General features: G+C 35.9%; 1 protein-coding gene across 1 annotated transcript in view; it reads right to left on the minus strand.

The window, feature by feature from the left end:
* Positions 1 to 24,352, minus strand: part of RBMS3 (RNA binding motif single stranded interacting protein 3) — a 1,212,798-nt gene that overhangs the window by 104,250 nt on the left and 1,084,196 nt on the right. The window contains exons 14-15 of the mRNA XM_042780448.1: positions 18,124 to 18,220; positions 15,830 to 15,880 (exon numbers count right to left, since the gene is read on the minus strand). Coding sequence (XP_042636382.1) covers positions 15,830 to 15,880; positions 18,124 to 18,220 — 148 coding nt within the window. The remainder of the gene's footprint in view (positions 1 to 15,829; positions 15,881 to 18,123; positions 18,221 to 24,352) is intronic.

Below are 24,352 nucleotides of genomic sequence, written 5' to 3' on the forward strand. Positions count from 1 at the left end.
AGAGAGAGAGAGAGAGAGACTTATATTTTAGAAAGTTATAGTGAAATAATTTTGGAGAGAGACATTGAAAGATAAGGATTTATACATGTAGTGCATAACACAAACTTGGCCTCATAATGGTTTTTCTGTATTGATTGAAAATACTTAGAGATACAAGACTAAGCAGATAAAAAAGCTTTATAGGAAACTGAAAATTGATTTTTAATGTACAGCATTGTTATTTAGAAATGTTACTAATGTGTTTTGATTAAAACCCTTTAAGAATATCTCTTTGATAAAAAGTCTCTCTTCTGAATATAAGTTTTAAGTAAGATTATGATTCAGAATTCAAGTTGATAATTAGGTTGATTTCCTCTGTGCTAAATGAGAATGAAAAAGTCAGGAACACAATGTTCTTTTTTATAGGCTGAAGACTAATCTTTTTCACTGATATTTGCTTCTGTTTTGGTGGTTTGCTGCTAATATTTTTCTTACATATGGGCAATACATTTATATTTATGCTAAGTGATGTAAAAAGGGACAAGCACCACTCCAACTTTAAAAATATTATAAATAAATAGGATGATTCCAACTGATCTATTCACATGTCTTCTGGACAAAGTCAGCAGGAATGTAAGTTTTCTCTTTTCTGTGCTCTGGTGGCACAGTGCTTAAGGCATTTGGCTGCTACTAGAAGGTTGATGGTTCAAACCCACCAGCCACTCTGCAGAAGGAAGATGGGGCAATCTACTTCCTAAAGATTTACCTCCTTGGAAACCCAATGGGGGTCACTATGAGTCAGAACTGACTCGATGGCAACACGTTTGGTTCTTTGTTTTTTTTTTTTTTTGGCTGATAAGATTTCGCTGTCAATTCTCAAGTGCAACCTTCTAAGGAAGCTGAACTTAATTACATCAGTCATATCTGAATCCAAATCACCAATTTATACAGATACTTTTTAAAATTCTCATGGCCCATTCAAAATACTTCTAATGGTTCCATTGCCACCAAAGAGTACATTTTACAACTGGCTCATCTTGGCAAGCACATCAGGACCTGATACTGCTAAAAATCATCACTACTTCATGGGCTACCTAGTAATGATGGCTGACTGGTGTCATGCCTAGCATCAATATTTTAGGTGAAATTTCCCTCTTGAATCCTCAAGGGCAGACATTAACAGGGTCTCTATTGAGTTCAGGTTCTTCTAAAAGTTCTGATGGTATTTCTTGAGGAAAATTCTGGCCACAAACTGCAGACAATTTTAAGGTCCCCTTGGCACCTTTACATACATGAGATTTTAAGTCAGACAATATAATTTTCATAAAACTGTGGCTGAAAATAAGGGCATTTGAGAAATGGAACAAATTACATGGCAATCGATTGGATTTTCTAAGTGTCATTCTTTTCTCAAACTTGTCATGAGGAACTTACTAAAGGATATTAACTTAGCTGCACTAGGCATTTTGTCACAGATTTGAAATGAACATTCACTTGGTTTTTAAGAAAAGAAATGACAAGGCAAACATTTCTCTCTGTATCTACAACTGTGATTTAAGACATTAGGCTGAAAAATTATATTATAACATTATCATTTTTTCCTAGAATTTAGGAGTAGAAAAATAATATCCACTCCTGCCCATCTAATATGTTTCCTTTTACTAAGAAATATAACAACATAAGTAATTTATTGTCCTTGTGACACTCGCTTCCAGAAAACTTAAGACAAAATTTTAATCCTTCATTACAGTAACTACTTATAACCTAACTACCAAAGTCTAACAAATGTATTTCCTCTGCTATAGGACTTATTTCTTTGTTGGTAATTTATCAGTCTTTTTGAATGTACCTTTAATTAAAAGTAACCTTGTCTTTAGTAGAGCTCTGGTAGCATAGTGGCTAAGGCACTTGACTGCTAACCAGAAGGCTGGTGGTTCAAACCCACCAGCCACTCCTCGGAAGGAAGGTTGGGCAATCCTACTTCCGTAGTGATACTGCCTCGGAAACCCAAGGAGGGGTCGCTATGAGTCGGGGCCGACTCGACGGCAAACAACAACAACAACAAGAGTAGAGGGGTCACTATGAGTCAGAACCAACTCAATGGCAGTAAGTTTTTGTTTGTTTGTTTGTTTTTTAGAGGAGACAAAAGTTCTTATTACCTGTTCTTCTTGGGTAGGAAAGGTGCAGCTATCTCTTTTTCATAAAATGAAATCTTCCTTCCAAGGAGTGGCTGGTGGGTTTGAACCTCCATCCTTCTGGGTAGCAGTCAAATGCCTTAGGTGCTATGCTACCAGACTCCCTTTGTTTTTGTTTAGTAAAAAATAAAAATAAAAAAAGATTTGCTGGTAGAAAATTAGGTCTCATAGAGAACAGAACTAAACTTATTTTGTATACAAATGTCTCAAAACTAACTTTATTCAACATGAGAAAGAATGTTTTCCTACAATATAGTGAAAAAAAGGATTCTACTCTTCTGAACAACTAGGTCAATTAAGTTTTCATATTCTTAGGAAGAGAAAGAGAGTATGAAGAAAAGACTGCCAAGAAAAATCCTTTGCTATCAACAGCCATCAACCATGGCCAACAAGTTCAAAAACACATTGCAAACACTGCATTCTGGAGTTTTATCACAGATACACAAGATCTTCCAATTTCTAGGCTTCCCAGTAAGTGAAAGAGATCAGAGAAGAGGGGGAAAAAATGTACCTTCTGAGTAGCACTATTGGTATAGTTCATATGAGCAAAGCTATAACTGAGAAGCACCTGCAATTGTATGTAATGAACATACAATTTTTCCTAAGCTGATTTTTAAAAACTTACTGATTGGCAGTGGAAATATTAATTACAACATTTGCAAAGATAAATTTGATACCAGCATCAATTCCCCTTATATATATTGCATTTGTTTTTCTTATATGATTAATTGTTGTTGTTGTTGTTATGTGCCGTCGAGTCGGCCCCGACTCACAGCGACCCCTCCTTGGGTTTCCGAGGCAGTATCACTACGGAAGTAGGATTGCCCAACCTTTCTTCCAAGGAGTGGCTGGTGGGTTTGAACCACCAGCCTTCTGGTTAGCAGTCAAGTGCTTTAGCCACTATGCTACCAGAGTAATAGACTACCTCAAAAAATTATCCCTAAAGAAAAAACTCTAAAATTTTCTATTATAAGATGGCATCCTTGGAAAACGCCTCTTAAAGTGATTCCATTACAGGAAGAAAAACAAAACAAAACTTAATTGGGAGTTTGAGGTGGTTAGAGATTCCACTTCTACCTAGAATATTAGAGAACTGGACTAAAATGAAGCTAGTGCAGAAGTTGTCATTATTATCTTATGACACGCAAGTGATATTAACAACACACCCTGATCTTCCACCTCACTGTGTGTGGAGAGCTTGGGAAGGGTCACATTGGGGATGAGTGAGTTACCTTTACCCAGAGATATAGAACAAATCTCCAGAGAAGATGCCATGTTGGGTGGGATGGGGAAAAATGGACTGAACTCATGCTTAAGTGAAATCTTTTGTGGTATACCACTGACGGCCCAACGCCAAGCCTGTGTCCCAGGGTTAGGGTTACTCTATGTAAATATCTGAGATGCCCTCTTAGATCCTTACCAGATGTCACACATGGTACAAACACCAAAACCTTGGCTGTCAGCTAGTGTTTGCTTTGCTCAGAACAGTTTTCCCTGACATCCTACACTTGTTTGCCTGAAAAACTCCTCTGTTTTTCAGTTCAAGAATCACCTATGTGTCTTTATCCCTGTCCTTATTATTCTACTTCCTGGCACAATTAACAACTCATTTACTACTTCTATATTTTGCATATATCTCAATTGTCGTTGATAGATGACTATTTTATAACACTTATTTTATGACCGGGTGACTGATCAGTATGGAAAAAAATTGCATTACAATGGGAACAAAATATAAGTGTAAGTCCTCCCTTTGGTAAATATTCTTCTCAAAAGAAAGTAAACCATCTCTTCTTAAAATAAGCACACCAGTTACCCTTGATTCCAACTTGTGGCCATCCCCTAAGTTTCACAGTACAACTGTGGGTTGTCAATGGCTGTGACCTTTTAGAAGGATATTGCCAGGCCTTTCTTCTGAGGTACCTCTCAGAAGAGTCAAATACCAACCAAGCATTTAACCATTTGCAAAAAATATTTAGGCAATTGTGTAATTGTGTTTGTGTAAGTTTTCTTTTTTTTTAACCTTATTCTTAATTTTATAATTCCTTACATTTGTTAATCAAGCTGAAATAATACAGGGCTTTTTTTCAAAGCATACCTGATTAAATCACATACATGTATATATACATTTTTCCTTTTCTCTCTATTATCCCTTTCTGGGAAAGAGTTTAATTGCTTGACCTACAGAACCTAACCCAGATACCACCATTAACCACTCTCCTGAATTGCAGACATAGCAGCCAAAGTAGAAATAACTAAGCTCTCCGGAGCTAACCCAGCAAGTCAGTCTTTAAAGCAAAGCGAAAAGTCTCAATAACAATTTGAGAGGTAAAAAACAGAGAATAACATCTTTTGATATTTAGGAATATTTGCAATTTTGAACCCTTCATGACCATCTGTTTAACGAGGACCCACGTACTTCATGTAACTGTTAAGGTTTTAGTTATGTATGGGCATTTCACTCCAATGTGTTACCACAGGAACAAATAGTTCCATAAACTACCTGCACCCTCCCTCTCAAACCTTCAGTGATTTCATAAGTAGTTTGTGTTGCCTTGGCAACCTTTATAAAATAAATGATTTACCCTATCTCTATATGATTGTGTTGCCCTGGTAACTTGCTCTTTTCTATAAAATCTGACTTGGATTTCCTTTCAGCTGTGCATTTGCTCTCTCTAAGGAAATAAGACTTTAATAGATTGGATACTTACATTGTGTTTCTTATATTTAAAATGCTAAGGAGCTACTAAGGAAGCAATGTAGTACATGTTTTTATAAAGGAACTGGCCAGGTAGTGATATTATGGATTACTGATGATGTAGTATGAAAGAATTCTAACTACTATCCAAGGGCACATTGGGTGTCACGTGCAAATGAAACTTTGTCTCTTTAGCAAGTATCAGTCTTGTGTTCAAGACTGTTTACTGTTCTAAAATGCAATGCATTACTCTTCAAGTTATTCTTTCTTTTTAAAGGTCCACAGTCAAATAAAATGAAAGCATATGCAGAATGATAGGCCATATGCACACACACCACACACAGACCTATTCTCACAGTACACTTGGAATATTCCATTTGATAGAATATTCCATTTTTATGTCACTGGCTATTTCTGGTGGCATAGTGGTTAAAGCATTGGGCTACTAAACAAAAGATCAGTGGTTTGAACTTACCATCTACCCTGCAGGAGAAAGATGACGTAATTGGCTTCTATAAAGATTTACAGCCTTGGGAACGCTATGGATCAGTTCTACTGTGTCCTCAAGGGTCACTATGAATCAGAGTCGAATTGATGGCAGTGGGTATAGTCATATAGGATACAGAAGGAGTAGCTTTCTAAATGGTCTGGAAATACATCGAGTACTTACCACTTGGCAGCTTCCAACTACTAGTATCTTGAAACTTAAAAAAAAAAAAAATTAATAATAACTCAGTTTTGTACCTTTTAAGGGATTTTGGAATCCCTGCTGCTTCAATCCATGCCTGTGCTTAGGAGGTAGGGATCTTATACATTATGAAATGTTCCCTCCAAAGCCTTCAGAAGATCTTGAAAGCAAAAATTTACCTCCAAAAATTATTTCTATGGATGTAAAAAGACTTTTGTTACACAGACTTTTCATAATGGCATTTTTATAATGCAGCATAACTTAAAATTATTTCCTTTTGCAATTCATTCATCCATTACTCCTACGGAAATTATGACTCTTTCACACCTACAAGTGAAATAATTTATTCTTTTCTCTTTTACATTTTCCAAAGTAAACCTAACTCTTAGACAATGGATTTGGGACTGTCAACTCAATAAAAAATTTGTATGGAAGTATGCCAGATATGACTAGCCATACTCCAATAGATAACAATTCACCTTTCCAATCAAGCCTTTATTCCTAACACAAACCTTTTCATTTATTGCAGGCTACTTGCCTCTCTATGCCCTGAAAAATTAAGATCCCATACTTCTCCTATATATTTTTTTCCTATCTAAAAAAACATGCTTTCTTTCTCTTTAACACATAAACATGACCCATCCCTTAAATTCATGGTTATTCCTTTGTACTTCTTTGTCCTTAACTGCTCCTAGATACCTCCTATTTTAATACTGTGTATGCTAAATAGTTGATACAGTTTTGTTGTGATTTTCAGTTAAATTTTCCTATGCATATAAGAATTATCTCTATAACTAGATTGCATGCCTTGAAGACTATTGCTTGCTTCCTTTTCTCCTTTACCAAAAACACCTGGAAGAATACTTGGTATGTACCTAATGTTCAAAAATTTTATTATTTATTGACTTTTTCATTGAACCCCTTATTCTCCATTTCTTAAAATGAGGTCAATGATTGGTATAACTAAGGGCTTAGGAAAAGCTGAATCAGTTGAATATTTGAGGGCAGTATTTCTCAAATTTCACTAAATTACAAGTTATTGATCTACAAGTGCTAACATCTAGCAATTTCTTATGAAACAATTGGTGATAGTTTTAAATTTACATTTTATTTAATATCTGTGTGGCCTAAAAGATCAACAAACCATCATTGAGAAACTAATAATGACAAATTAGCTAAAACTGCACCATTTCACAAAACAATTGTCTTGATCATTTTGCCAGTACACTATCAACTCTGCCACAATGCAATAGAGGCATCATATTTACAAATTCCTAAAGGGATTGTACAATTTCTCTCTCCTAAAATCATATCTCACAGGAGTAATACATTATTTTTTTAACTGGTTTTCGTGGAATAAATGACTTTTATCCCAAAAGCCATGATAATTTCACACATGACTTCTTTTAAGTCTTCAAAACTGAATACTTCCAATGCTATTTAAAATAGTTTCAGCTGAAAATGAATACTTCTAAATTACTTTTCAGGAAGCTCTTATAATTCTGAATCAAATCTGACAGTAATAGGACATATAAAAGAGAACAAAACTATATAATTCATTAATATTGGTACTAAAATCATAAAATATTAACAAGTATAAGAGTATGCTTTTTAAAGGGATACAGTATCAGCAAATACAGTTCATTATAGAGTAGTTCCACCTTAAGAAATATATTAATAATAATGTAAATTATTAAAATATATGCATAAAATAAAATGAATAAAAGGAAAGAAAAGAATCTCAATAGTTTCTCAAAAGTTTTATTTAAATTCAACATTTATTGCTGATTAAAGAAAAACAAACAATTCATAATACCATTCTCACATGGTAAGGAATAAAGGAAAATACTCCAAAGCAATTGGTCAAGAAAAGTGAATATGAAATATAGATGTATGAAATGAAGTGGAAAATTGTATTATTTTTGATGACCTGCAAAACCCACAAGAATTAATGAAACAATCTATCAGAAACAATAATCAAATTTAGGTAGATAACTGGTTATACATTTTTTCATAGGCTAGAAAAACAAGACTAAACAACATCATGAAGAATCAACCAGATATTTCAAAATGTAGAACACTTTGTAGGGCAGTTAACCTTGTGTGTTTAACAATTTCATAACATGAAGAAGGAAAAACAACAACAAAACAGAACTGTGTTAGATTAAGAGATGTAAAGGGCACAACAACCAGATACAATATGTAGTTAAGGATTGGATTCTGATTTGCGGAAACTTGCTATAATAAACTTTTTGGGATGGGGGCAGCTGAGAAAATCTGAATATTGTTGTTGTTGTTTGCCATTGAGTCAGCCCCGACTCATAGCGACCCCTCTTTGGGTTTCCGAGGCAGTGTCACTACGGAAGTAGGATTGCCCAACCTTCCTTCCGAGGAGTGGCTGGTGGGTTTGAACCGCCTGCCTTCTGGTTAGCAGTCAAGTGCTTTAGCCATTATGCTACCAGAGTTAGAAAAGATAAATATTTACTAATATAGTAATGGGAATATTATTTGCTGATAGCAGTAGTTTCACAATAGTATGTGCAGTATGATCTTATTTTGATGAAATAAATATATCTATATCTATTTCTCTACACACACACATGCAAAAGATATACTTGTTTCCTGCTCTCATCTCTTTACTGATTTGTTTATGTATATGTAGATGTAAATACATACAGAGAATTAGACAGATAGATATAGCTCTGGAAAGATGTACTTTTAGACAGTAACTGGAGCCATATTTGGATAAGAGGCAATTGATATTTTTAATATTCATATTGCTTACGAATATTTTCTGAATTTGACCACTCTTTAATAATTAATGGATATTTTAAATTTTAAATAAATAAAATTAGCATAAAATAGTAATTGTTTTTCTATATACCAAAGTGACCAATGAGAAAATATCTTTTAAAAGAACCATAACTGTAGTATTAATAACAATATTAAGATGCCAAATGAAACATTCAAGAAATGTACAGGACATATATGGGGAAATGTTAATACTCTATTACAGTACCAAAAGGACAAAAAAACAATTCTCCAGTAAATGGAAAGACATACTATTTTCTTAGATAGAAAAATTCAATAATGAACATATGTCATATTGCTATATTTCCTATAAAGCAATATATAAATTCTAGAGGATCCCAATGAAAATTTTACTGGATGTTTTAACTTGACAAAATACTATTAAAGTTCATATTGTTGTTGTTAAGTGCCGTTTAGTCGGACCTGACTCACAGCAACCCCTCCTTGGGTTTCCGAGACAGAATGTAAAATAGCTAGAAAAATAATTGAGAAACACGAAAAAATTACGTTGGGTCAGTTCCTAACAGGTATATAAGATATTATAAAGTTATGTGATTAAAATAGTAGAACAATGGCTGCCGATTGATAGATCAACAGAACAGAATAGAATTCAGAAACAGATCAAAGATATAGAGATTTATTTTGCGATAAATATTGGCATAAAATTTTATATCAATGGTGAAAATATAGATGGCTTATTACGTAGAAGTTGTTATGGTAAATGGTTACTCATATGAAGAAAAGAAAACAGGATCATAATATAATCCCATATTACAAAATAAAGTCCAAAAGTAACAAAAATACAATAAGAGAACACATACAGTGTTTAAAATTTTATAGTGGATAAGGTGTTTCATATGAAATCCAGATGATCTAATGTGGGGGTTGTCATATTCAGCCTACAAGCTAAATGTGGCCACCCATCTTTACTGCACCTAAAGTTTTATTGGAACTCAGCAATTTCCATTCATTTACATGTAGTATATGTTTTCTTTCACACTACAATGGCAGCACCAAGTAGTTGTGACAGAAATCATATGGTTCATGAAGCTAAAAATATGTACTATCTGGCCTTTACAGAAAAAGGTTTACTGATTCTTGCTTTAAAGGGAAAGATTGATAAATCTGAACACATAAATACTAAAATGCTGCCAGGCAAAGGCTATAAAATTGAAAATCAAAGTAAAACAAGAAAATATTTAAAATATATATGACAGTGTCAACTTAATATAATAAGATCTTTTTATAAATAAATATACCCCAAAAGAAAAATGAGTAAAGCAAATAAACTTGCAATTCATAGAAAAAGGCAAGAAAATTAGTCAATAAACATATGAAAAGCAACTCAATACCTTTAGGATACACAGAAATAAAAGGAAAATATTAGTGAGATACCAGTCACTATTTATCACATTAGCAAAATGTTTAAAACATGAGGTCACCAGTGTTAATTGGGGCCATGAAGAAATAAAAAGTCTCATTGAATGCGCAATTTGATAATAATATGTTAAATGTATAAACACACAAACTCTCCATATCAGCAATTTATCCTGTAGATATTTTCCCACAAGAGCTCAATATTACAATGTTCATGAGCAAACACTAGAAGCAACTTAAAAGGCTATGAACAGGAATTTGGTGAAATACATTTTGGTGTTTCTATATAAAGGCATATTATGATGCTGTTAAAAAACTGGTATATATCTCTATGTGGCTGGTATGTTATGACATTCAGGACATTCTATTATTGTGGTAAAAGAAAACAAGTTATAATACAATATTTGTAGACTAATCCTGTGTATATATTTAAAGTACACACAATTTATACACATGTACACATAGAAATTTAGTGGATGATGACACATGCATTTCATAAGCTTGTTTCTAAAGAATCAAATTGATAAGGGAGGGGTCCTTGTTAGAAAAGCTTTTTTTACTTTATGTCCTCATGGATTATGAGCCTGTATTAATTCCATTACTCAAAGCTTATTTTTCTAAAGTCACCTAATACTATTTTTGAAAATTTACTGTAGAAATTTGATCTTATGTTTAACAGCAGCCAAGACAACACTGTTTTTCATAGTATTTAAGATGTCCAAGTAGGAGTTCTGGAGGCACAGTGGTTAAGTTACTCAGCTGCTAACCAAAAAGTTGGTAGTTTGAACCCACCAGCCACTCTACAGGAGAAAGAGGGATTCTGCTTTCATAAACATTTACAGCCTTAGAAACCCTATGGGGCAATTCTGCTCTGTCCCATAGGGTTACTATGAATTGGAATCAATTTTATGGCAGTGGTGTCCAAGAGACTTGCCACAGTTGCATAGGAAAAAAAACAAAACAAAACATGTTTTTTCCACATTTACTTTACCTAGTAGTGTATTTGAAAGAAGGTGGCATTCAAAGGTAGGTGCCTCCTCCCCTTCCCCTTCAAGGTTATTTTCACTTCATTGGGATTCTCTTTCAATAGAAGTAGTATATATAGATTAGGGTGGTGGGTGGTTTTTTATTTTTTGCTATTTATTTAAATAAGACTTGGGCGATAAGCATATGTATTTACCAGCTTGATTTGACTCATTAGAAACCAAAAGCATTTTGCACTTGGTACTCTGATAATCAAACCCTAAAGGGCATGACTTTGCTTAGGTCGGGTTTTAGAGTAAAGAGCCACCTGAAAATCATGCTTTTTAAAGAACAGCTTTCTGTTTACTAACACCCTTTCCAAATTCAGTGATACACTTTTACAGAACACACACCTGTAATTTTGATGGACACAACTTCTAAAACTCATTTGTTAATGTGTAAGCAAGTAAAGAATGGCCAAATCAAGCATTCTGTAGCTTTCTTGAAGAGCCTTGTAGTACAGGGGAAGTTTCTATCTGCTCTTCAGCTTCAAACATGGGGTTTATTAATCATAAAAATCATAATTTAGCCCCGCATCACAACAAACTAGTCATTGATTCAATATATTTCTTAGAAAACTATAATTAGATAACACACTTGCAATTAAGTCAAAATGAAAGCTGACCTTTCTCCTTGAGATAAAATAACTATATGAAAAAAAGAAGATTTATGATTCAAATGAGCCTGAATAGAATTTAAGGGAATAGAACTATGCTTCTTTTCCAGAATGATCATCTTTTCTCCTTGTCAGTAGCACAAATTTGACAAAGTGTCCAATATAGAGCAACATGAGAACTGCAATTGTGCATTAATATGAGATTTCAATGTGACATTCTGCTGCTATGCAGAAAAGATATTTGGTGCACTCCATCATCTATTAAAATTCTGTCAGTATGTAATAGTGAGATTTCAGAATATAGTACAGAACCCTGTACTGAGAAGCAGAAACAAATAACCAATTGCACAGACTAAGTCAGCATTTTGGCTTCTTCACAGCAAAGCATGAATCCTAATTTAGTCTAACAGTACTGTCTCCTTAGTCTTTGTTCAGGAGACCAACAACAAAGTGCAAACAGAGATGCTCTTGCTGCCTTAAGTGGGGTTTGACAGTTTTCCAGGGTCTAATACCTGACAGAGATGCTGTCTTGCACAGACACAGTATGATGGGTTGGTTAGAACCTGGGCAAGGAGATTATTGTCACCATCTCTTTCAAAGTGAAAATCCTCTCCCATTTTATTTCTAAATCTACAGAAAAGCAGACTGTGCACAAGTTAGAAAACTACATCTCCAGAAGAGCAAACTTCAGTGGCAAACCAAAGTAAGCTATGTGCTTATGTTTCTGTTCTCTTGTCCCTTCACTGTTCCCTTCCCTTGTTTGGGTCATTTCATTTCTCTCTTACTAATTATTAACCCTCCAGTTTAACCATTCATTTGCTCCAGGAGAGACCAAGGGCACTGTGCGGTACTCTAACACACTTGCCTGACTCACTGCTTTCTTTTTTGATACAAATCAAAATGTGAAGTTAGAGCCCTTAAAGTCAAGCCTGAGAGATAACCTGCAGGGTCTGGTGGAGGCAAAGCTTTCTTTCTCCAAAGCAGGAGTCAATGTGAGTCATGATGATAGGGATGGACTATGACTACACGGTGAGAATTTCACATGAGATCTTCTCAGAGTAGGAGTAAGGAAAATATGATAGAGGAGAAAAGTTACAAACAAATTGGAATGATGGGTAACATATTTGAGACACATAGATATTAACACATTGAATTTATTTGGGAAGTAGGTTCTAGTTACTGACATAAATTAAGTTTCTAATGGACATTTTAAAATTTTTATTTCAGTGTTAGGTATTGAATTACTTAGTAAGAAGTGAATTAATTACTAATCAAGGTGATTGATTTTATTTATAGCCACAGAAGCTACCTCCACTAAACTTAGTGACAACATAAATTAAATAAGCAGTATGAATGCACTAGAAATAAGTGATTTTTGCTTATTCCCAAATTTCTTTCTATACCTGTATTTATTTTATGCAATTTTCCTAAAGTATAATGTTAGGTCTATCCACATAACTAAGTATTAATAATATTTTTCAAGGGTTTTCCATTTGCTAGGACTATTTGAAAAGCTTAAATATTTTACTTGAGTTAATGATCAAAACACGTAATTACTTAGGCATTATTATCCTCATGTTACAGATATGGAAACCGAGACTTTGGAAGTCTATGTATTTTATCCAAGGTAGTTTCCTAGTAAAGATTTTTTGTCCCAAAAGCCTAACCAAACATCCATGCTATTAACAATCATGTCATCCATTCATTCAAACTTTCATTCATTCATGCAATGTTTATTGTGCCACATGTAAGCCCAGGTGCATTCAATTATATCGTTTTACATTGCATTATACTATTTGGCATTTTCATGGAAGTGATATTCAGATTCTTTTCAGGCCCAGTTATTTTGTTTCTCAGCCTTAGGTGGCTTCAGTATTCTTATATTTTAACATCACAAAATGTTTAATTTGACACCACTTAATGATGGAGAAACTAAGGCCTGTTTGATAACATTATTTACATAACATAGAAACAGCAAAATTGTCACAGGGTAAAGACAAATGACAACAAATTTGTTCCCATAATGTTGTTTAGCAAATGTCCCACTTTAAAGACAACAAAGTGGTGGGTGGTTTAGCCACTCCCTTTCCCAGAAGTCACCCCAGTCACAAATTTGTTTAAATAAGTAGTCTAAGCTCAAATGTGATGCACAGTGTTGTCATGGGAAGTTATACAGTGAGTCATAGCCATAGCAAGGGAGATGGAATGGCAGAAATTAACACACACACACACACACACACAGATATTGCTACAGAAAGATGTGTGAGAAATAATATATCCAAACATGGGGCTGAAGTTGTGTTTGGATGGAGGAGGATGTACATGAAAAATGTTGCCAAGGTCCTGAGTGACTGCTGAAATTAAGATCCACACAACCATCTTCACTTCTCCTCACAGCTACAGAAGTACTGTAGAATCTTACATACTTTGACATCTGGCAAACTATTCAGATTTTTTTCAGATGTGCATTCCTTCTGGCCACAAAAAGACGATGCTTAGCCTCAGCGTGAAGACTAAACTAGCATTATTGCTCTCTGCACAGATGAACACATGATTTTTGTGGAAGGTGGTTGTTTCTATCTAGAAAGTCTCCTTTTTATATGATAGAACTTCTTCCCTTTTCCTGTGTTGACCCAACCTTTCCTATATCTTGGTTTGGCAGCCCATGCTAAATTTTACCTCATGATTTGGACAGAAATGTGTAGCCTGTATTCATTGCATTGATATGATTCAATGATATGATTCATTGGTATGATTTATAGAACATAGATAAGACGGACTTAGTAAGTCCCAACCAAAACCAAGCCAAACTCACTGCCGGCAAGTCGGATCCGACTCACAGCGACCCCTCCTTGGGTTTCTGAGGCAGTATCTCTACAAAAGTAGATTGCCCAATCTTCCTTCCGAGGAGTGGCTGGTGGGTTTGAACCACCAGTCCTCTGGTTAGCAGTCAAATAAGTCTGAAAGGTGTGGAAATAATAGTAAATACAGGGATATGACCCCGCATTCTGCTGTGGTAAGGTACATATTTTTAATTTTTAAATAAAAACAAAATACTGAAATAGTAAGAGCAACATGGAAAGTTCTTTATTTTTTAAAAAAAATATATGGACAAAGCTCAAATATGAAAACCAGGAGCTGGAATTGATCCTTTGAATCCAAAAAATACAAGTCTGTCCATTTAGCTGCCTGGTCTTTAATATGTGGTACTTTATTTAAAAGGAGCCCTAGTGGCACAGTGGATAAAGCGCTTGGCTGTTAACTGAAAGGTCAGTGGTTCGAACCCACCAACCACTCTGCAGAAGAATGATGTGACAATCTGCTTCTGTAAGATTACAGCCTTGGGACAGTTCTACTCTGTTCTATGGGGTCACTATGAGTTAAAATTGACTTGACGGCTATGGTTTTCATTCACCTTACTTAAAGATAGCTTATGAAAGGGTTAAAATGTTAACACTGCATCTTTGTAACTGACACACCCAACAATAATGATGATAGTATGTCCTACTTCTAGAATTGTTGTTCTAGAATTATATGCTCTCTCATTTGGGCTGCCCCAAAATCCATTCGGTATAGGAACATACAAGGAAACAATGGCACAGATGTGAGCATACCCAGGAGGGTACACCAAAGACCCTGTCACAAAACAGTCTAGGGATCTTTCTCCTGTCACTCCCTTGAGTGTGCTGCTATTGAAATCTCTCTATTTGACACCCTACAGAGCTAGAACACCTGGAAGATCAAGACAAAGACAGATGGAATCCTTATCCTTAAATCCATAGTCTAATCATACATGTAATATTTTAAAACTTTGGGCTAATTAATATTGTGCCACTAAATGAGAAATCTAACACATAGAAGGTAGACTTTTAATATTTTTTTGAGAAAATTTTTAACTAAAGAAAATAATGGTAATAGTTAACTTAAAAACACCTATCTACTTTGCTATCTGTATATCTCCATCTATTAGTAGATAACTACCTCTAAATTTCAAGTATATTGCTTTATAGTCAATGCTTGGCTAAGATAATCAAAATTTCCCCAAAAGCAAATCAAAGAAAGCAAAGCATACCAGAAAGAGAAGGAAAACAAAAGACTTTCCTTCTATAATGGATTTATTTGCCCAGAGTTCTGAGTGCCTGCTTGAAACAGGAACATTGCCCTCATAATAGATCACAGACATCATTTTGGGAGGTTGACTGCCATTCCCTCCAATAAAGTGTGTTCTTATTCTCTCTCTTCTTCTTTTTCTTTCTATCCCCTTCTCTTTCTCTCTACATGCTTTTGTTAGAAATTCAGGAACAGCATTTTAACTGAACAATATGGCTGCCTGAAAGAGATATGGAATATAACAAAAGCTTTACCCCAAATCTTCTATGCATTACAAAAGCTTTCACTTGGATAATAGAAATATTTAGCCTCAGGTGACTGAGAACACTTACTGTTGGTTGCATAACGTATGGCGGATGAGGCATCCATGAAGTACTCTGGACCTATGCATCAAACAGCATTTATTAGCACAAAGCAATCACAGAGAGAACTTGGTTCTTGTGTTCAGTGGAGTCACACTAGGACATAAGAAAGTGGAGTCCATCTGACTTTACAGCTAATCAGTGCTCAAAATGAAGGATAGAAAGGAAATTCTTGGGCCTGATTAATTTGGTCTCTGAAATGTGGTAAAAATTTAAAGTAACTTCCCATTTCACTGGGGCTGGCTGCAATGTCCACACGGTCCAGGTTGGGTCTTAAGGCTATTTTGAGATTACTGATGGAGATTAATGTCTCAAAAGGCCTCAGAAACTACATGGTTGTCAAGTCCCAGAGAAGCCCTGGCAAATGATGAAAATAGGCAAGGGTGGACTGCTAAGACTTCCTCTTTTTCTATCATTTGTTCTAACTTCAAAGGCTCAGGTTATCCTTCTTGGTAGTATATCAAGTGGTAAGAGTTAGGGTGAAAACTAAATAGAACATCTAGAAGTTTTGGGGAAGGCTTTGGATTAAACTACAATTAAGCAACTTCATAACTTTTTTCTCCTGTGTAATCTGTATGGCAAATAAAAATGAATATGCGAGCCAGCCGACTGTTCTCAGGTACCATGTGTCAGCCAAATGAGAAGTCAGCTTGCAAGAGCTCGTTGGCATGGGAGAACCTTGATGATTTTGTTTTTCAGATGCTCATACCAATGGAATTGCCAGTGCAATTTAGATTAAAAAAAAAAGAAAGAAAGAAAGAAAAGAAGAAGAAGTGGTGAAAGGCGAGAATCAACAATATAGAAAATTGCTCTAATTCCCTTTTTGAGAAAAGGGAGCTGGACTTAAATTCCACTTATGGGCCCTCTGAAATGAAATCACATTTCTGTGGATGTTTTATTCATGTCACCAAAGCGTTCTACAGTGGAGCTCAATGGGTGGTCTTGGCTGAAACAGATGCCAAGATGAGGGGAGAAAAAAAAAAAAATGAAAAAAAAAAATTACACATTACAACCAGGCAGGCCTGCAGAGAGAACAAAAGCTGAACAGCACCTGCACATAGCCTCATACGTCCCAAGGAAAGGCAATTAAGACATCAGCTCTTGCGAGAGCTTAAATGCAATTCCAACAAAAGTCAACTCCATTCACCTACTGACATGTATCAAGAGTCTGAGTGCAGAAAAAGAGTGAAAACAAACTGCTTCAGGGGAAATCAGTTAAGGAAAAATGCATAAAGTCTCAAGTTTGATGCTCTGACAACTGGGACATACTGAAAATAGTATGTAGAGGCTGGATAAGGTGAAACTTCACTGAATTCATAGCAGTCAGTAACATTACAGTTTTACCCCCTGTAAAAACATCCACCCCCACCATCTGCAAAATAACTAGAAGTACATGCATGCACACACTTACACTCACTCTCTTCCATTCTTTTTCTCTCCAAACTTTCACAAAATGACACTAAACACTGTCTCACTATAGGCAGCATTTATAAGCATATTTCTAACTAGAACAGAATAATTGTTTAAAGAACCATATTAGATAAAGAGAAGCAGGGAGTATATCATGTTTGATAACTCACAGACATAAAATGAGGAGTATTTTTTGAGGGAGAAGTATGACTACTTCAATCCACCAGTGCACTTAAAATTAATTGGCTGCAACATCTGCTTTAGGACACATATTGAATCTGAGATTTTCTAGCTCTTGAACATATAGAACCCTGAGGTCTCTTGTGGCCTCCCATGAACTGAGAATGAAGGAAGAGCAGGGATCAGGAATAACATTTTACTGCTGTATAGTCTTCCCTATTTTGGGGGAAATACAATTTAACATCTATCCATGTAGCTTTAACCAGAACAACCATGATAAAATGAGATGACAATGATAAAATAACTTGGGGTGAGTGAAGGGAATTCTAGAAATGTGCTCTTTGAAAAGACAATAGGGAATGTGAACAACCAAAACAGCAGAAAACATAGTAAATAATTTCTCAGTGGTAAGAAATTTGTACTGATGTTGGCTGGAAAGTAGAATAATCATAAACACTCAGCAGGAAGAATGAGAAGTATGGTGGATTTTATTATTCAGTGATGTAGATACAAACAGCCCCTTGAAAGTATACGCTAATTCATAACGTGAGAACTAGTATGTTAAAATGTAACTAAAGTGTACGAGGACAACTTTTAATTGTGCCCTACTGGCCCTTTGTAGGCTATTATTGGCAAAGGAGATCTCTCCTGAGGTGCAGGTAAATTGGACATACCTGGTATGTGGAGACAGGGGAAGCAGCAATGAATGGCGTGATAGATGTCTGTGGAATCATGCGGTTGGTTGCAATACTGTACGGTGAAGAATAAAATCTGCAAACAGAAAACAAAAAAAGAAGATTCATGAAGCGGCTGCATGCCTGGCTGCTAATCAAATGCTACCAAGCACCTCTGGGAAAGACCGAGTTCCACCCTCATGTTTTTCCAGCAACTGTTAGCAGGAGCATCCAGGAGATTTATAGTATCTGATTCTACTAAGGGAAATAAATCATTCTGAACAAAATGACAACTTTGAGTCATCTTATAAAAATTGGCCGCACAAAATCTCTCTTATGCCAGGCGAGTGTAACAGCGTGTTTAACCAATGGGGGGTGGGTGGGGGGAGAAAAACCATGTGCATTGTTTTAAAGAAAAGGAAATGCCACACTCTAAAGGGGGAAAGGGAAAATGAAAGCATCATATAGGTGGCTGATGTTGCACATACATAAATTGCATCCATCTCCTTATTCAAGAAATAAATAGAAAGTTCTGGATTTTTGTGCTAGTCATAGGTCCATTCTCTTATGCTGAAAGTGAGCTAAATAATTTGTCCATGAGAAGAGAGAGAAAAAGAAGACAACTTGTGTCTATGTAGGAACAGGTGATTTGTTTTTTTTTAAAAAAAAAAAAAAACATCAAAGGAACTGGTAGAGATACTAGCCTTATGTAGTAAACTTCTGTAGATTCTATAAAAAGCTCTGAGGTTACTAGTCCTTCAAGGCTGTGTACTGAATAAATAAGAGGAAGGATGAAACTTCTAGAAAAGTGGTACAAGGACACTTCTAGATATGGAAACTAGTGACATGTCTACGACTGCTCAGTCCATTCCTTAGAGTCTACCAATTGCATTATGCTCATGTTCTCCAATAGAATTTTAAATCATTTTTTCTCCTTTGCATCTCACTGGAAAATGAAAAATTAGAGTGGCCAGCCACAGAACAGACAAAAGCCTGAGAGGGAAGATTTCACCAATGTGAAGGCTAGATCTCAAAAATGTGAATCAAGGATAATGGAGTCATGACTTCCTTTTGCCATACTCTATGTAAAAGTCAGTCACTACTTGTAATGCATGTAGTTTTCAATATTATGACCGAGGTTGGGGCTTTGGGGACAAGAACTTCATCATGCTGGAGGGGTCACTGCTATTTTGAATAGAGGATCTCAGCAATTGATTATCTTTAAGGAAGCAGTTCCAGGAGAAACCAATTGAAAATAGGAGGGCTGGATGGAAACCAAGGTTGCTACAATTCAAGGAGTAAATTCTTCAAACTGAGATTCTCATAAAAGCCTTCAATCTAAAACTAGGGCCCTATAATTTTAGTTTCATTTTATTGGGCTCTCAACAAGGATTGTACAAGGTCATACTCTTCTGGTTATATATATATATATATATATATATATGTATATATGTATGTATGTATGTATGTATATGTATATTTTAAAGCATACCCCATTACTCACTATCATCTTAGTATCCATACCCAGCAGACCTCTAAATTTACTGTTGTTAAATTTAACAAAGATATTGATGAGACATCTATTTGAATGGTCAAAATGAAAAACAAAACAATATGAAATGCTGGAAAAGATGTAGAGAAAATGGAACCCTTATTCATTGCTGGTGGGAACACAGAATGGTATACCCACTTTGGGAAAAAATTTGCCAGTTTCCTATAAAGTTAAAAATATGTATACCATATGACCCAGAAGGTCGACTCACAAGTATTTACCCAAGATAAATGAAAACTTATGTTTAAACAAAGCCTCAATGTAAATGTGTATAGCTCCTTTATTCACAATCACTGAAAATTGCAAATGACCCAAGTGTCCTTCAACAGATTGTGGTACATCCATACAATGGAATACTACTCAGAAATAAAAAGGAAAGAATTACTGATACATACAACCATAAGGATGAATCTCACATGCATTAAGATAAGTGAAGGAATTCAGACTCAAAGGGCATACACTACATGATTCCATTTCTATGACAAAATGAAAAGACAGAAAACACATTAGTGTACATGCCAAGGTCTTAGGGTTGGAGAAGGGATTCTTTACAAAGCATCATGAGGGGAGTTTGGGTGGTGATATAACTATTATATATCTTGATTGTTGTGGTGGTTTAGAAAATGTATGTGTTTGTAAGAACTCATAGAATCATACATGAAAAAGAGTGCATCTATGCTTTATGTAAATTGCACCTAATAAACCTGAGTGTTTTAAAAAATGTTAATCACTAGGTAAGGAAAAACAACCACCTTCCATTTAAAAATTCTACTGCACATATACTGTGTACTCCAAAGATGGGCACAACTCTAATATAAGTCTGAGTTTTTTAGCTACTTACATCATATCTTATCTGTATTTTTCTCATTGGGACAACAACAAAATTTTAATACCTTGTTTTGGTTTATTGGCCAGCCCATTCTGGCCACAGCTTACCTCTCTGTTAACTTCTCCTAATCTCTCCCCTGAGGATCCAACCACACTTACTTTTTGTCACATGATCTCATCATTCTCACTCCCATTTTGGCCCATTGAACTTGTAATTGTCTCTCCCTAGAATGTTCTAGGTTTCCTCAAGTCTCCATAAGGCTACAATTTTTCTCATCATTTTGTCTCAGTTAGCAGTCAAGTGCCTTAGGCACTATATATATATATATTTTTTTAATTGTTTCTCCCTCTAGAATGTCAGTTCCAAGAAGGCTGAGGACCCATTGTCTTATTGTCTAGAATAGTCCTCGGGTCACAGTCATAACCATGAAAAAATGACTACATAAATGAACACAGAGCAGCGTTGGGAAATAAGTGAGTATAAGATATCCAATGCCAGGATCTTGGGAGCATAGAAGATGGGTCTCCAAAACAGGTGCAAAGCTGTGGGTGAGATTCCAAGGAGACAGTCCAAGGTCACATATCCGTAGGTCCTCAACAAAACCCAATCAAACCCACTGCTGTTGAACCAGCTCCAACTCATTGCAACACTATGTGTTACAGAGCAAAAGTACTCCATAGGGTTTTGTTGGCTATATTCTTTACAAAAACAGATTGCCAGGTCTTTCTTTCATAGTGTTGTGCTTTTGAACCGTCTACCTTTAGGTTAGTCAACTGCAAACTACACCACCCAGAGACCTTTGTAGATGCTCAGTGTGGCAGCTTAATTAATATCTACTTTATAACCATGCAAGGGTATTTATAACTAAAGAAAACAATTCTTTTATAGAAAAATTATGGTTTCCCTTTAAGATCTGCAAAGAGAAATTACTCTTAGGTTTTATCATTGACAGATTCTATTTATGAAGCAGTGAACAGAAAGATTTTTCTTTGAGTCTCATAATGATATGACAGACACACCTGACAGGCCTTCTCATTCACCATGCAGTGGTTTAACTTCTGTTACAAACTCAGACTCAGCTTCTCATGCTAACTAGAACAAACACACGTCAGATTTTAGCATGGCCAGTCTGTTTTGCAAAAAGCACCAATTACAGTATTGAAAAATGAAAGCAATGAGGGTTGGATTGACAGGCAGAGTTTACAGGAAACTCTACAGGGAAAACAGACAGCATAAACATAAAGAACCCAGCCAAGTAAACTGATACTAGCAAATGGAATCTTTAGGCAAAATTTAATCCACTTTTGTTCTCTCTGCTCTAATCCTATCCATCAAACAAGAATGCTATTTCATACTTCTCAGCAAGTTCCAATAGTGTCACTCAAGTGAGAGAGTCATTTAGAGCGGAAAAAGGATTGGAAAGAACAGACTCAGCACACTGTCTTGATTCCCTATTTCTGGTATTCTGAAATAAGCTGTTCCCAAGTCCAAACATAAACTGGAGGAATTTACAGGAAACTCTTTACTTAAACCATGATAGAGCCTGCTATTGTGTCTGAAGCTTAGAAGTATAGGATCTGAAGAAAATACACAGAACCAGACTCCAGTGAAAGAACTGCAAAATGTGTTTCCCCATCTCTTAGGTTTTTCTCAGTCCATGACATATGTCTGTCATGATTTGAAAACACTGTCACATTCACATTTTTGTTGTTGTTGTTGTTATTTGCCATCGAGTCGGCCCCGACTCATAGCGACCCCTCCTTGGGTTTCCAAGGCAGTATCACTACGGAAGTAGGATTGCCCAACCTTCCTTCCGAGGAGTGGCTGGTGGGTTTGAACCGCCAGCCTTCTGGTTAGCAGTCAAGTGCCTTAGCCACTACGCTACCAGAGCTCCCCACATTCACATAGGCATCACATTTAAAAAAAAAAATAAATAAATAAAACAGACCATCAAAATAAAAGCTTCAAGCATTGATACTGTGGGGAACAGGAAAGAGAAAAGTGACAGAGCTTTTTAGTCATAACAACAAAGCTAAGGTAATTTTAAACATTGTGATTTTATCTTTTTGTATCTGGTAATAAAAGCATTATGCCTTGCAAATGCTGTTACAGAGAACTGGGAACAAATTTGTTAATAAACTCTTTTCTTGGGAATAATTCACTCTCCTAAGAGATGTTTTTATGCCAAAATTCACATAGCATTACATGTACAACAAGTGCCCTTTTCATCCTTAGCCAAGTGGTTATAAATCAGTAGCAGTTTTGCCCCTGCAGGGGACATCTGGCACTATCTGGAGACATTTTTGGTTGTCACAATTGAGGGGAATGGGCTAATGGCAACTAGTGTGTAGAGGTCAGAGAGGCTGCTAAGCATTCCACAATGCACAGGCCAGTCCTCCACAGCAGAGAGCTATCTGGTGTATAATGTCAGTGTCATTTTGAGAAACCTTTCCTTAGGTACATGAACTAGTTACTTCTGGAGAGGTTGCATACATACAAGATACTAAATGCCAAACTGGCTCAGAGTATAATTAAGTGATCTACAGATCACTAAGGTGGCCTTTGAAAACTTACTATTTTTAAGGAGTGCAAAGAGTTACTGGGTTCTCTGGCATTTAAGGCAAATGCCTCCCAGAAATCCAGACAATTCAAGTCTAGGTCACTAACAGGACAGTCTGTTGCTTGCAGAAAAGTCATCTTCAGGGGATTTAGTAGTCAGTAGTAATAAGGTGAAATCTTACTTCACTGACAATAAAAATAACACGAATCTATCAATAACCTCAGGGTAGAATGTTTTTTACTGTAGAGAAACCACACCAAATCCTATTTGCACATTGAAATAAACAACATTTGCTTGTGTTTCATGTCCACAGGCAATATTGTTAGAGTCAGACCCATGAATACTATCCTCAGGGTAACACAATAGTACAAGATTAATAATTTATTGGTCATTTTTATTGTAATATCTGTGTATCCTTCACATTAGATTCCTTTCCTAGTGTAATAAGGTAAGGCTTCTGTATCATTTAGTATCAAATGCCCATATAAAACAGCTGGCAAAATAATGCTAGAGGAAAGCATTCTTTTTCACATCTCCCTCAAGAATACATTTTATTCAAATCAAACAATCCAAGAGGCTTTTTACACAGCAGCCCTCACAAAAAGGGTAGAGGAAAGATGAGATTGTGTATATTGGGGGGGAATGATTTTCCCCTCAACACTCATATTTGAGAGTGATGGAATTTCATACTGAACTGCAAAAAAAGGCAATAGGGCAATAGTAATAACAAATTATAGAGCTCTGCCAGATAGATCTGAGAGAAGAATGGGTATTTGTATTCCCATAAGTTGGCTGATAGTAAGAAGCATGAAGCGTTTAACTGTTCAAACTGTTCAGTTGTGATCCAGACAGTGGTTACCACTGTCAACCATTTGGAGGTAGATCTGTGTAGGAGACCCTGGATAGAGTGGGAGAACAATGTGGAACAAAACTCAAAATCATTTTTTGGGGAAAAAAAAGGATGAGGTTTGTTGGTCTGATAGAGCTTGATGGAACCACTGAGACAATGGCCCATAGTTGCCCTTCAGGTCTGGAATTGAACCCACTCCTGTGGCTTCCAGACAAACAAAAGACAGGCATATGAGCTGAACATTTACATTTGGTAGATACACTCCTTGGGCAGATCAATCATGGGAGAATAGAAGGGCTGTGTATGCACAGGGAGACAGCTCAGGGGGCAGGAGTGCATGGGAGGGAAAGACACAGGGAAGAGGTAACTATCAGGAGGAATTGGAAGAGGAGCTGTTGCACTGTGGGAAATTGTAGTCAATGTCATGAAACAAAGTTT

This window comes from Orycteropus afer, unplaced genomic scaffold, assembly GCF_000298275.1.
Source record: "Orycteropus afer afer isolate SDZICR_OR568_19922 unplaced genomic scaffold, OryAfe1.0 scaffold00003, whole genome shotgun sequence".
In the NCBI taxonomy this organism is placed as follows: Eukaryota; Metazoa; Chordata; class Mammalia; order Tubulidentata; family Orycteropodidae; genus Orycteropus; species Orycteropus afer.